Source organism: Talpa europaea (genome assembly GCF_964194135.1).
Source record: "Talpa europaea genome assembly, chromosome: 1".
NCBI classification, from domain to species: Eukaryota; Metazoa; Chordata; class Mammalia; order Eulipotyphla; family Talpidae; genus Talpa; species Talpa europaea.
The window spans coordinates 95,619,175-95,633,263 of NC_140073.1; the positions used below are offsets into that span (position 1 = coordinate 95,619,175).

General features: G+C 34.2%; 1 protein-coding gene across 3 annotated transcripts in view; it reads left to right on the forward strand.

The window, feature by feature from the left end:
• Nucleotides 1-7,961: 7,961 nt before the first annotated feature.
• GALNT13 (polypeptide N-acetylgalactosaminyltransferase 13) overlaps nt 7,962-14,089 on the forward strand; it is a gene marked incomplete at its 3' end in the record, with an annotated part of 409,461 nt that continues 403,333 nt past the window's right edge. For all 3 annotated transcript variants that reach the window (XM_084243604.1, XM_084243602.1, XM_084243603.1), the window contains exon 1: nt 7,962-8,358. In XM_084243604.1, coding sequence (XP_084099730.1) covers nt 8,217-8,358 — 142 coding nt within the window. In that variant the 5' untranslated portion in view covers nt 7,962-8,216. The remainder of the gene's footprint in view (nt 8,359-14,089) is intronic.

A 14,089-nucleotide genomic window follows, 5' to 3' on the forward strand; every position in this document is an offset into this window, starting at 1 on the left:
CATTGCGCCATGTAGATTAGCTCCTTGGCTACTGGGGATGGAATTCATGCTGCAGTGGCTGTTGATTGCTTGATAGCACTGTGTCTTTAATCCCTGCACCACCAAGGAGGCCCAGCACTCTACTTTATTAGATTGCTTTATATTGATTAACAAGTTTCGGTCTTTAGTAATTTCATGATATGTTTGCTTTACTACTAATAAATTTTAATTCTTTAGCAATATAATAATTTTACTTTACTGTTTGTTAATTGGTGACTAATTATTCAACATTCTGATTCTTAATTCTTTATTTACTTCTTTTCTCTAATTGCCTATCTTTTAAGGCACTTAAATTATGATTAATAACTTCACTAGGGAGGTTGCACAATAACAAATAACTGAATCTACAAATCAAAGTAACAAGTATACGGTGTAATAGTTTTAAGTGTTTTTGAAATGAAGACTCATAAAGAAAGCTTGCAAAAAGTAATACATGACCATCAAAAATATAATGAAATTAAATTGTATTCATCATCTTAACTAACAACTGTTCATCATTCATTTTAGATATTAATGTATGCTTAGCATTCAGCTTACAACATCATTTTGTTTTAATGATAATCTATTGCTTATAAAATCTCATTCACGTTTATTTTAGGCTTTGACTTTCACAGCATCTTCCTAGACTAGATTTCCCTAAGTATGACTGAAAGCCATCTTTTTTTCATTTTATTTATATGAATTATTTTTTTAAGATTTATTTATTTATTTATACAAGAACTGGGGTACAGGCCAGATGTGCTGGGGGTTGAGAGGATTCACCAGAGACAGAGCAGGGAACAGAACAGGCAGACTGACGAAATGCGCTGCTGAATGGAGCAGCGGGTGAGACAGGAGAGGTCTGCAGTGCCATGTGGGACCCTCGCCGGCTGGCTGGGATCTAACCGGCGCTGCAGAGGCTGCGGACAGCTTCACAGTGCTGCACTCAACTGCTTGTACTACCAGGGGGAGGTCCTTATATGAATTATTATACTTGTTGCTGCAATCTCTCAACATATATACTTACATGTAGTATCTATTTATTAAAAATAATTTCATGTCTTGGAATCACCCCAAATATTTTATGTGCCTACTTTCTTAACCCTATTCTATTGTTTTGAAAGCTAGTTAGTAGAACCTAAATCAGAAGAGAGAGGTTGTCTTTTGATCTGTTTTATTATTAGTGCCTAGCACAGGTTGGAATCTGTAAAGACAGTCAGTTGTATCTGTAGGAAACATGAAAGGGATGCTTTAAATAATTATGTTAATAGTTTCAATTTGACAGTTACATATGCTTATATTAAAAATCAAATGTATGAAAGATATAGATTAATTCCACTTTTCAAAGATTATTCAGTTTAGCCAATGTATTATTTTAGAAAATCTCTATGCATATTAAAATTTGTACAAATATACAAACCCACTTGCTGATTTTTCCATGTATGATGATCTCATTTCTGTGAAGATTCTTGAACTTGATTTTACTCTACCTAAAACCTAATAAGTTAGTTTGTTACTGTTTCATGAACATTGACAGAATATACTCCTGTGTCAGAGCACAGGACGTTTTTACTCATGACATCATAAGTAACTGAATATCCACTTATTTGCATCAGTCTTAACTCCCAGGTCCCATGGAGGTGATGTGCACCACTAGAATGGATGCCTGAGTCCATGAGAGGTTACATTACAGAAAAATAACAATAACCTTAGGGACCTACTATTTATAAAGAAACTGCTCCTTGTCCCATAAGATCTCACTTCATTCTTCAAGTTGCTCACTGCAAACACAATTGCTGAGAATTGGTCTGGGTAAAGTGTTTTTTGAACCTTGTATCTAGGCATCACCAGCAAGAAGTGAAGTATGAGCAAACTATGGATGGAATAAGGTTTCCCAATAATACCTACTTTTTGTTTCTCTAACATCATAGATTCTGGTGAATTTTCACATGAGTAAACCATTCCAATGAAAATCTTATTTAATTATGCCATTCCATTGAATGCCTTAATACATTAAAATGACAGCAAACTTTCAGTTAGTGCTAGGCACTAATGATAAAGTAGATTAAAAGATACATCCCTTGCATTCTGATTTAGGATGCAAGAGGGGAACAATTAACACATTAATATGACATATCATTAATGCAATGTAACATATTAATATGACACATTAATATGACAGGTGCAAAATCTATTCAGTTTTTTTCATGGAGTATTTAAGGTTATTATGAACAGAATTTCAAGTAAAGGGATTAAGCCAAACTACAGTAGTGACTTCAACTGTTTTTCCCATGGTCCTTACCCCAGTTACTATAAATGAATCCATAGGATATCAATAGATAATAGTTTATACTGCCATCATATGGTCTATTATGCAGTGTAACTGGCACTTGGAACGGTTGACTTATTTGCTGCTCTTTGGCTGTCATTGTGATAAATAATTAAACACAATCCCCAGTGGGAGATCATCCATGGACCATTTTGCCCCACATACAGTTTCAAAGATTATATCAGCTCATAGTTGTTGTTATGATTATGTTGTTATGATCCATGTTGTTGGATCATTATTACATTGATTAGGTTAAGCCTGTGCCTTGTCACTGAAGATATATATTCCGGATGGCCATACACAGCATAACCCAGAGCTACTTAGACATCGGTAGAAGTAGAGGAGGGGTCTTTCTTTGGGAACTGCCTTTGCGGGCATCAGGCAAGCAAAATAGTTGAAGGCTGACCACAACTGCGCATGTTTTTCTTTTTCATGACTCTTGTATGTCAAGCTCAAATGAAACAGCAGGTCAAGTTGCCAGCCACAGATGCTGCTTCACTCAGGCAAGCCATATCATTATTTTACAGGCTCTAATGATGTATGTAGATGTCAGAGAACATTTAATTGATACTTCCCTTTCCCTCACCTCTTGAGGTATAATCTTTTTTCTTTCAGATGCTACTGTCCCTCCCATGGCCATTAAATTTGTGTATTCTATTTTAATAAATAGCGTCTTACCTCTTTTTCAAAATTATCTTACTCTGACCCAGATAGTTCCTATGGATGGGTTAATTATGAGTGGGTAAGGGCATTTTTACAGAACTTACAGATACTTCCTATGTTGACTGTGATGCAGGTAGCAGGGGAATCTAGTTGTGTAGTGAAATTCTGGAATGTGGGGATTCTGGAGCGTATTAAGTGATGGAGTGAGAAACCGAAGATGAAATCTGAAAGACATTCAAGGTCTATATTTGGTTGGATTTTATAGGTGAGCATAAGGATTGAGAATGTTTTAAATGTAATAGAAAACCATTAGTCAACAATGAACATGATAGAGAGGAAATCAAATTAAATTTAAATTTCAACAGATCAGGTTACCTTGTGTGTGAAGTATAAATCATTAGGGAAGTATATTGAATAAAAGAAGCAATGGTATTTAATTGGGTGATCTCACTAAAAAAGAATGCATACATATGTCCCCACAAAAAACTTGTGAATGTTTACAGCCACATTGATCTTGATAGCCAAAGTGTGGAACCAACCCAAATATGGATCAGCTGGTAAATGGATAAATAAAATGTGGTATGTATGTACAATGGTACTATGGCAAGAAAATAAATGAAACGCTGGTATATCCTATAACATGGATAAATCTTGGCAGCCAGGAGACTCAGGTGACTGGCATGAAAAGCATTAGTAGAAAATGAGATTAGAAATCTTTTAAGTAGATGCTCTCTATTCAGATGAAACTGTGACTATAATTTCTTTACTCAAAGTTAGTTAAATCATGAAATCATATGATAGTTGCATAAACATTTTATTTTTACCTTAAAAAATGAGGTAGAATTTACATAGAGTGAAACACACAGATCTTAAGCGTACAGTTAAATGAGCTTTGCAATTAAAAAGGCCTGTGTAATACATACCTCATAGGAAAATACATCTATTAAATATTTGTGATTAAATACAAAATATATCAGTAATGCTCACGATATTAATATTAGATATATTTTGATTAAATATATTTGATTTAATTTAAATATATTTGTGAATATTAAATATAATTGTGAAACATATCTTGTCCCCCAACCTCCTTACTACACACATAGTCAATAAACATATACTATTTCTGGAAGGAAAATAGAGCAGACCCCTTATTCTTTTTTCAGTGTGGCATAGTTTTTACAGTGGACCCTTTGATTTAGGCTGTTGCTATATTCCCTAATTCACTTTAATTTTTTTTCTTTAGTCATACTGAGATCAGTCTTTTTTTTTTTTTAAGATTTATTTATTTTTATACAAGAACCAGGGTATAGGCCAGATGTGTGGGAGAGTGAAAGGATTCACCAGAGACAGAGCGGAGAACAGAACAGGCAGACCGACCGAAATACGCTGCCTAGGGGAGCAGCGGGCGAGACAGGAGAGGTCTGGTTCGCCATGTGGGAATCTCCCTGGCCAGCCAGGAACTGAACCCGCGCCGCTGCAGAGGCTGTGGACAGCTTCATGGTGCTGCGCTGAATCAGCTGCGCCACCGGGGAGGTCCTGAGATCAGTCTTCTTGCCAGTCAGAACTGTTGCTAGTTCAGGGTATTTTTTTGAGAGCTTACTCATCAGATTTATCAATCCATAACTAAACTGTGAAATTGTCCAGTTATCAGCTTGCAGAAACTTATGCATGGTTATTTAAAACACAGTGTGTTGTGTGCCTGAAACTTCTGGGAGCACTACCAGCAGTCTTACACTAGCTTCCAGGATCCTTTGGCAGCCTCAAATATAAACGCATAAAATAGATTGAATAAATTTACACCTATTATGCAGTTTTTCTGCAAATGAAAATATATTACTACAGATTAAAAATAATGTCTACTAGCAACTAAACCAGACTCTCTGGATTAGTGACAGCCTCTTAATTAAAAACAAAGCCAGGACAAAAGTAGCTCTCTTATTATTTTAAAAACATAGTTACCAAACTCTTAAGCTTTACATAGATTTTATTTTTCATATTTAAAGTTCATTTTTGATAAAGATAGGAAATGTGTATATTCTAAGCAAACATTCTGTAATATTTCATAGAATATCAGATTTAAACAATTTTTTTAGTGGGCAAAAGGAAATGAAAGGCATTCTGACAGGCAAGATGGTACTTGGTAGTTTTCTAACTCTTGAGATTTTCCTTTCTAGAGAAAAGTGTGTAATATCTGTCAAAGGTTTTGTTTTTTTTTTTTAAAGATTTATTTATACATACAAGAGCTGGGGTACAGGCCAGAGATGTGGGGGGTGAGAGAATTCACCAGAGACAGAGTGGAGAACAGAACAGACAGACTGGCAGAAATACACTGCTGAGGGGAGAGGCAAGGCAGGAGAGGTCTGCTTCTCCATGTGGGTTTCTCTGGCTGGCTGGGGATTGCCTGGTGCTGCAGAGGCTGCAGATTGCTTCAGAGTATGGTGCTTAACCCCTTGTGCCACTAGTGAGGTCCTGTCAAAGGATTTTGAAGCCATTAAAAAGGGGTCGTTTTTTTGGAGAGAAGAGCCTGTAGTTATTGCAAAGTTGGTCATGCTCCACATTGGCTTGGCAAGCCAGGGATAGTGCAAAACATGGTTGGCTTGAGGAACTGAGTAGTGTTTGCAAATAAATAGGAGCTTACTGGAATGAAAACATAATACAGATGCTGATTTTCTTAAATAAACCTGGGCCACCAACTGTGCTTATGCTGGTTAGTGTTACTGTGTATATTGTGCCATCCTTTTGCTCAGTCTGTCATAAAATGAAGACTATTGGAACACGATATAGGAGACTACAGCTGAACACACAAGATCTTTGTCAATGTTAACCTTCAGGCTGTTTTCAAGGTAGAGGTGCTTTCAAGAGATAGAGAATCAAAAAGTTGAGTATTTAAGGAAAGATGATTTCATAAATAGACAAAAAATTAAACAGCAACTATGCTGTATCACAGAAAATAGTAAAGTTAGAACTTCTCTCAGTGCTAATGTCTTGGTATATAGATCTAGCAGGCTATGAAATTAGAGTAATTTGAATAATGCTTAAAGTGGCAATAAGAAGTGATTTTCACTTTCTATTATAGCAAAAGTTTAAATTAAATTCTCAATAACCTCAGCATTAGGCTCTTATTAGGAAATGACTTATCTTAGACATTTTAATATTGCATATTAAGTGATTTAGCTTTCCTATTATAATATGTTCTTCATGTTTTTTTTTTTTAAATATGCCAATTCTTTATCTTGCTTAAGCATCACAATGTTTTTAAGATGGATTGGGCAGAATTATGTAATAAGTAAAGAAAATGAAACACCAAAAAGGGCAAAATTCCTACCCAAAGTGATCTTTTCACTGTTTGACAGAGCCAGGGATGGTACTGTTTATGTCTTTTATATATTTTTATTGCAAATACTTTAAGTAACATATATATAATATTTTATATAAATGCACATATATCTTTATTATAGGATCTTTTAGTTTAGGTTTTCCTTCTAAATCAGAGGATGGCCATTTGGTGACCATCAGTGTTCTAAATAATTTTCTTTGGGATTTTTTCTACATCAAGCGAAGCAGCCTACATCTTTTGGGACCAAAGCAAGTTGGAAAATTTGATAAACTTGGTTAATTTGCTAGACTATTAGGGTAATTTTTTCATATACCACGTTCAGTAAAGCATGTACAAAGTAACAGTCTCTCTACATATGAATTCTTCCTTTGTTAGCAGCCTTAGAAACCAAGTTTTAATGTTTATTTCTATTTTTTACAAAAAATGAAGTCAGGATAAAATAATGTAGATGTTTGACATACCATTTTTAAGAAAAATAAGTGACATAAACTTCAAATATCAAGTCCTTAGATTTATGCATTTTGTATCTTTGTTTTTTAAAAAATAGCTGGATAAAGATAAATTTTATGTAGATATTGAAGGTAGCTGCTATATATGTTTAATTATCAAGTTGTAAATTTTATGTTTGTTATTAGTGTGGATAAGTTGTAATGGACAAAAAGCATTTGTGTTGCTTATGTTGCAAAGTAAGCTGCCATTAATTTAAAAAGCTCTGCCTCAGCAAATTGTATTTTGATTTTTTTTATTTTGAGACAGATGTTTATGAAATATCTCAATTGTCTTTGTATTTAATAGTTGTTTCCCAAATATCTGTCAAGATTATGTTGCTTATTCACATCAATAACTTTATACTTCAGTTGATATTATCTTAACTGTAACATATGAGATTAGTTTTTGTTTGATATATTTACTGTATATAGAAATGAATTAGCCAGATAATCATTACTCTACATAGTGTAAATTAAGAAAAAATATAGATGTATTAATTCTATACTTACCCAAATATCTCTCAATAATTGTACATGTTTATTTGTTATGCCTTTACATTGATATATTGTTTTGCCTCTGCTATATTTTTTTGAGTGTATACTATCTAAAATAAGTAATTGTTGTGGATACTTCTTATGTAGGCCACATGGCATTTTTTAAGTTTAAGTATCTGCTAATTTTTTTGTATAATTGCCCTTTTTGAGAGTTTATTTTTTGTTTCATAGCTTAATAGTAGGATTCTGCAATATTCCTTGTAAGCCTCATTATGCTTAATGCTCATAGTAAATCTTTAGGATTAGCATTGTCATTCTCATTTTATAGATGAGAAAACTGAGGTCTATAAAGGTTTGCACAGATAGGAAGTGAATAGACCCAGGCCCATCTATGTATAAAGTCAGCTCTTAGTTGCTTTCATATATTACATCCCATGGTGACTTACATTTCAGCAGTATTGGCTCCTAAAAAGTGCTGAGTCAGGTTAAATTCAGAGTTGCACTATCTGACAACCTGTTTCTCATCGGACTGTAAGGAAAAGACAATACAACTTGAAGGAATCAAATAGTTCTCAAGACCCAGCATAGTTGTGGCAGTTCTGGGGTTAACTGTTGGAATTTCAGCCACCTGACTTGCTTTAACATTCATTCATTTGGATTTTCAATTCTGAGTTTGAAGCCAATATATACATGTTTCATGTTGTATTTCCTTTATGCAAGGTAACCATACAAAATGAAGTTTTCTTTTTTCTTTTCCTTTTTTTTTTTTTTTAAACACAGTGGGATGTATCCTGTTTTTATCCTGGAGTTCACCCTGTGGCTTGGATTAATCACAGTAGCACCTGTCTTTGATCTCTGTGTTAACTAGAAATCAAGGAAAGACATGAGGAGATTTGTTTACTGCAAGGTGGTTCTAGCCACTTCACTGATGTGGGTTCTTGTTGATGTCTTCTTACTACTGTACTTCAGTGAATGCAACAAATGTGATGATAAGAAGGAAAGATCCCTGCTACCTGCACTCAGGGGTAAGTGCTTATGAAACAAATGTTACTCTTCTAGAGAGGAGAATGGTGATGACTTTTGACAAAACATGATACTTTGGAATAGGAGCTTGTTAAGCCTATTTAGTTAGAAGAACATTTTGGCAGAAGCATTAATGTACTTTTAACAATGGGCTTAGACATACATTAACTACATAAATGATTGTGGGCTCGGTCACTTCCCAACTACTTAGTATTTAGTCTACTTTTTTTTTGGCTTCAGATGTCTTATTGGAAGAAATGAAACAAATTAGCTAACTTCTCAGGTACCATCCAATTCTGATAATTCCAGCATTCTGTAACTGGCTGATAAGAACAAGGCAGTGAACATTCAGATTGGACAGAATTTTAAGTTTTGTCTTCCAAAAGCAAAAACCCTTAGAGACCAAGCACAAAACATAAGAGGGAAAAACAAAATGCAACTGTGCAAAGACTTCAAGAAGCAATAAAGAACAAACACAATTTTTTGAACAAAACACGTATTGGTGGCCAGATTTAGCCTATGGGCCACCAGACTGTTGCCCTATGTTAAATGTAAACAATAATTTCAAGTGTATTATAAAGTCACTTTAATTCAATATTTCCATCTCTATGGACTGTCTATTCTATTCAATTAATAGAGAAGAGTGAATTCTAAAGAAATAAAACTAATTGTATTAATGGTGATTTAGTAAGTAAAATCATTAAGATTCAATTTCTACAGTTATGCCAAATAATTTTCTTTAAGCTTGTTATTGATTTCTGGATCCATAAATATATTTTTGACATATTCTTAGTAAATGAGTACTCCTAAAGTACTTAACGGTGCTTGAAATTAGTTTTAGTCTCATGGAATTAAACATTTTTTCTTGACATCTAGTTTACATGAATTCTATGCTTAGCAAAAGTATTCTTTATAAGTATGAAAAAAAAAAAACTTTGAGTCCCAGCTGAAATGTTTATGCCTTTTGGAAGAATGATTCTAAATTACTAGTTAATATTTGTATTTATTAAATAAATGTAATTTGCTTTTAATGTCCCAGAAAATTTTGAAGTTGTTAATTAGAATTTCATTGATACTTTATGGTTGTGTGAAGTTTAGGGAAATACAGAAGAGCATTTTCATAGGTTAACTTTTTGTTAAATGAGTATTTCAGACATCTTGAGTTTGTTTTAAGCTTGTGATACTGCTCTTGCTCCATTGGAGAAATTCTGGTTATCTTCCTCTTTTCAGAATGGGTCAAACTCTTTCACTGTGGTTTTTGACTACTATAAAGTACTTTGGAAAGAGAAAGGACTTTGGAAGTGACTGAGCCTGGAGCCATTTAGATATTTAATATATGGGGGTCTTTTCTATGCTTTTATGCTAGAATTACTTAAAGAGAAAAAGTTTTAGAGTCCATCAGTTTTTGATAAGTGATCATGAGAATTGATATGCTGATCTTTGGTTAAAATCCCAGAATAAGTCTGTGTTCATTGTCTACTTCTTTGTTAGAATCTTTTGAGCTGCTGTTTGGTTGAAAGTGGAAATGTGTTTTGATAGAACACATTATTTTGGAGTCATCACTATATCATTTGTTGAATAGAGACATCTAGGTTGTTTGTAAAAGTTACCTGATTAAGCAAAACTCTGAACACCTTTTATGCATTGCCAAAAAATTATGGTTTTGTTCACTGAGGTCATTAATGCTTGACTTTAATCACAAAATGCAAAATTTAATGCAAGGCAAAACGATAGTGACTTACACTTAAATTGTAAAATTAAACTATATTCTCTTTATTTTTAAGTATTTATAGAACTTTAATTTTTGTCTTTGAATAAGTGGAAATGAGTGTAGGATTTTAATTTTGCTTTCTGTTGGTTCTTATTACTTCAGAATATGACTTTATTTAGAAATTTGTGCCATGTATTTATTTTTTTTAAACAACCTGGTTTATTGTTTCACAGTGTAGGATTTATGCCTTTGGGTGTGATCACCATAGTTTTCCCACCACCAAAGCACCCATAGGTCTCCACCATATTCCATTGTGCCTTCCTCTCCCCCCATTTTTTACTCTCTTATTCTCTCTCCCTGCCCTTGCTTCCTGGATATCTGAGATCTATGGTCTGCTTTCCAGGATTGTTCTTACAGTTTCTTTGTCTGATCCTTTGCTTAGTTTCTCTAGATTCTACATATAAGTGAAACCATCCAGAATTTATTTTTCTCCTTCTGTGTGCCAATTGTTTAAAATAACATTTTAGTTTCAGATAAATGATTCTATGCAAAGTGTACTTGACTCAATTTTCTTTCATGTTCTAAATATATTAAAACCAAACTTTTTGACATAAAATGACTTCTGTACCAATGTCTCCATTATTAAAACAATGAGTTAGGGCTAAGTAGTTTCGAAGATGCTTTCTAGTTCTAAATTTTGAACTATTTTTAAGGTATTGACTCATGACAGAACTTTATCAATATCTGCTAAATGCTGTGAAGATGCATGAAAAATTTGGATGTGGTTCTACCAGGATTTTCTGTCCTGGCTGACTTAGGTTTAGAACAGGGGACAGTTCCTGGCTTTGTCCTTCAAGAAGGAAGTGACTAAAAAGTTATTTGAGTGACTACTATGTGCTAAGACTTGGAGATAAAAGGAGGTGATGTGCCTACTATTATGGGCTCATAGTCAACAATTAAGTAAACATTTTTGCCTTGTATGTAATTTAAAACTTAAAACAAAGCATAATGGGTATAATGTGTGTTAGTATGAGGAAGGTGGATGCTTTGAGTAGAGTAAATTGTATTTAGGGTTTTAGGTAAAGCTTTCCAGAGTCTGGTATTTAAGCTGAACTTTAAAATATAAAAGTAAGAAATGACAGCTAAGGAAGAAAATACTATTTTTTTAAAGGAATGTTAAAGATTATAGAATACCTAGGATACTTCTGAAGGGACAATAATATAGCTGTCCTATAAAATAAGAGTAATCAAGACTGTAGTATTGGCAATAAATAAACACAAAGGATAGGCAAATTGTCCATAGGGACAGAATAGAGACTCTAGAGATACATACACACACATTTGGAACATCAGTGTACGACAGAGGAAGCAGATCAATGCGTGCAGGTCAGTGGGGGAATGAAGGGTTGTTTAATAAATGGAGCTGAAAATGAAATGGTATTCCATGTGGAAAACTTGAAATTGAAGGCCTAACTCATGTCATAAACCACAATAAATTTTGGAATTATTAATGTCAATAACAAAGCTGAAACTTACGGTTGAAAAAAATTTAGCCTCCTCTTCTCCATCTCCCTCCCTTCCTGGATATCTCAGACCTGTGGTCTGCTTTCAAGGGTTGGTCTTACAGTGTTACAGTGTCTTTTTCTGATCCTTTGATGTTTATAAAACCATGAATTAAGGAAAAATTCTAAAACACTATCCAAAAACTTTGATCATAAAATAAAATCCAGATAAATTTGCTATAATGTTAAAATTGTGAAGTTGGTTCATTCAAATATACCTTACAGGGCCTCAAATATACCTTACAGGCCCTGGTGGTGCAAGGGGTTAACTGCCATCATTATGAAGCTATCCACAGCTACTGCAGCACGAGTTCAATCCCCAGCCAGGAAGCTGACCCACATGGCACAGCAGACCTCTCCTGTCTTGCCTGCCACTCCCCCTCAGCAGTGTATTTCAGTTAATCTGCCTATTCTGTTCTCTGCTGTGTCTCTGGTGAATCCTCTCAATACCCCCCCAACCCCTGCACCTCTGGCCTATACCCCAGTTCATGTATGCATAAATAATAGATCTTTAAAAAAATATACCTTCAGAAAGTAAAAAGAAAAGTTACAAACTAGAAGATATTCAAAGAACATGTACCTAACAGATTACTATCAAGTATACATAAGTAGGTCCTAATAAAAGAAGCCCAAATAACCCAATAGGAAAAAGAATGACAGACATAAATAAATACTTTTTAGCAAATGAAACATATAGTAAATAACTTAGGAAAAATATATAATAACAGGGAAGTACAGACCACAGCAAAAGTAACATTTTATCCCATCATATTGCTAAAAATTTAAAAAGCTAATAATACTAATTGTTAGACATGATGCTTCTCTACGTTTTTGTAATAACATATCAGGTAATAGTTTGGCATTATCTCTGAATTTTGAAAATCCACATGACTTTGCACTAATAGTCATATTCTCAAGAAAGTTTCTTTCACACACATAAATATTTTATAGCACTACTATTCATAAAAGTAAAGGTAAAAATGACAGAGGGCAATGAAAGAAAATGGTAATAAATAAATAGTGGTATGTCAATATAAGGTAATATTACATAGTAGTCAAAATTGACTTGTGCCAACATGAATGAATCTTTACAATACACAACATAAAAACAAGTTTAAAAGTTATGTCATTCAGGTCCTTCCTGGTGGCACAGGGAGTTAAGTCTTAGCACTATGTAGCTATAGGCAGCCACTGTAGCACAAGTTCGATCCCCAGCCAGGGAGCTAATCCACATAGCGCAGAAGACCTTTCCTGTCTTGCCCCCTGCTCCCCTTAGCAGTGTATTTCAGTATATTTGCCTGTTCTGCTCCCCACTCTGTCTCTGGTGAATCCTCTCAATCCCCACACCTCTGGCCTATACCCCAGCTCTTGTGTGCCAAAATATAAAAAAATAAATCTATTTAAAAAAAGTTTATGCGCTTCAAAGATGATTTTACAGCATGATACAGTTTGAAAAGCTAAAGCCAAGTAAACTTAAAAATATGTATTTTAGGAAAAAATAGAGATGCAAAAATACTTCATATTAAGCCAGTGAGAAGAATTATGATATCAGATTTAGGATGTTGATTGTCATGTGTACAATGAGGTAGGGGCAAGGGATAATGATGAACATTTTGCCTGCATGTGGTATGTTACAAGGGTTCTAGATTTGTTTTCTTTGTAATTGTGCTATTTTTCTTGAGGTAATGTTGGCTTATATGACTCTGTATTATTTAGGGGTATTGGTTCATAGATGTTTGTTACTATACCACACCTACGACAGAAACACCCATAATCCTCTACCATAGTCCATTGGGCCCCTTACCCACTTTGACGTATACTTGGTTTATTACATGGAAAAACTTATACTTGGTTTATTAGGTAGGAGTCACTGAATGAGTTTAAACATGCGAGGCCACTGAATGGAGTTAAAAGACACAGCAACCATGATAATCTTTGTGTTATGGAAAGGTCACTATGGATCCTATGTGGAGAATGCATTGGAGAACAGTCTATCTCTTGTGGAGGATTGGTGGCAAATGATGAGAGCATTCCATGTGTTCTGTATATGATGATATGCCTGCTTAGAGTGGAGTTATGGCAGTGAGGTATGAGAGAAGTGTGTACAGAGAAGAAGTATTGGAGATTTGGCGGTACGAGAGATGGATGCTCATCTGATTTTGTAGATATAGATCACAGTGTCAAGAACAAGTCTTGGATTTCTTACAGAACATCATTTGACCCAGTTTTCTGAGAAATGGGGGAATATGGGATGAGATTATTTGAGGTTGGACATTGAGTTATTTTGGACATATTGAGAGTGAGACATGTGTTAGGCAAATGAATGGAATTGCTCAATGGGAAGTTGCCTACATAATTAAACTCTGAATATCATACTTTAAAACTATCACTCTAATGAACTTTTTTTCTAATATGAAGCACATTCTTCTCTTTATTAAACAGAGTATATGAAATATAATT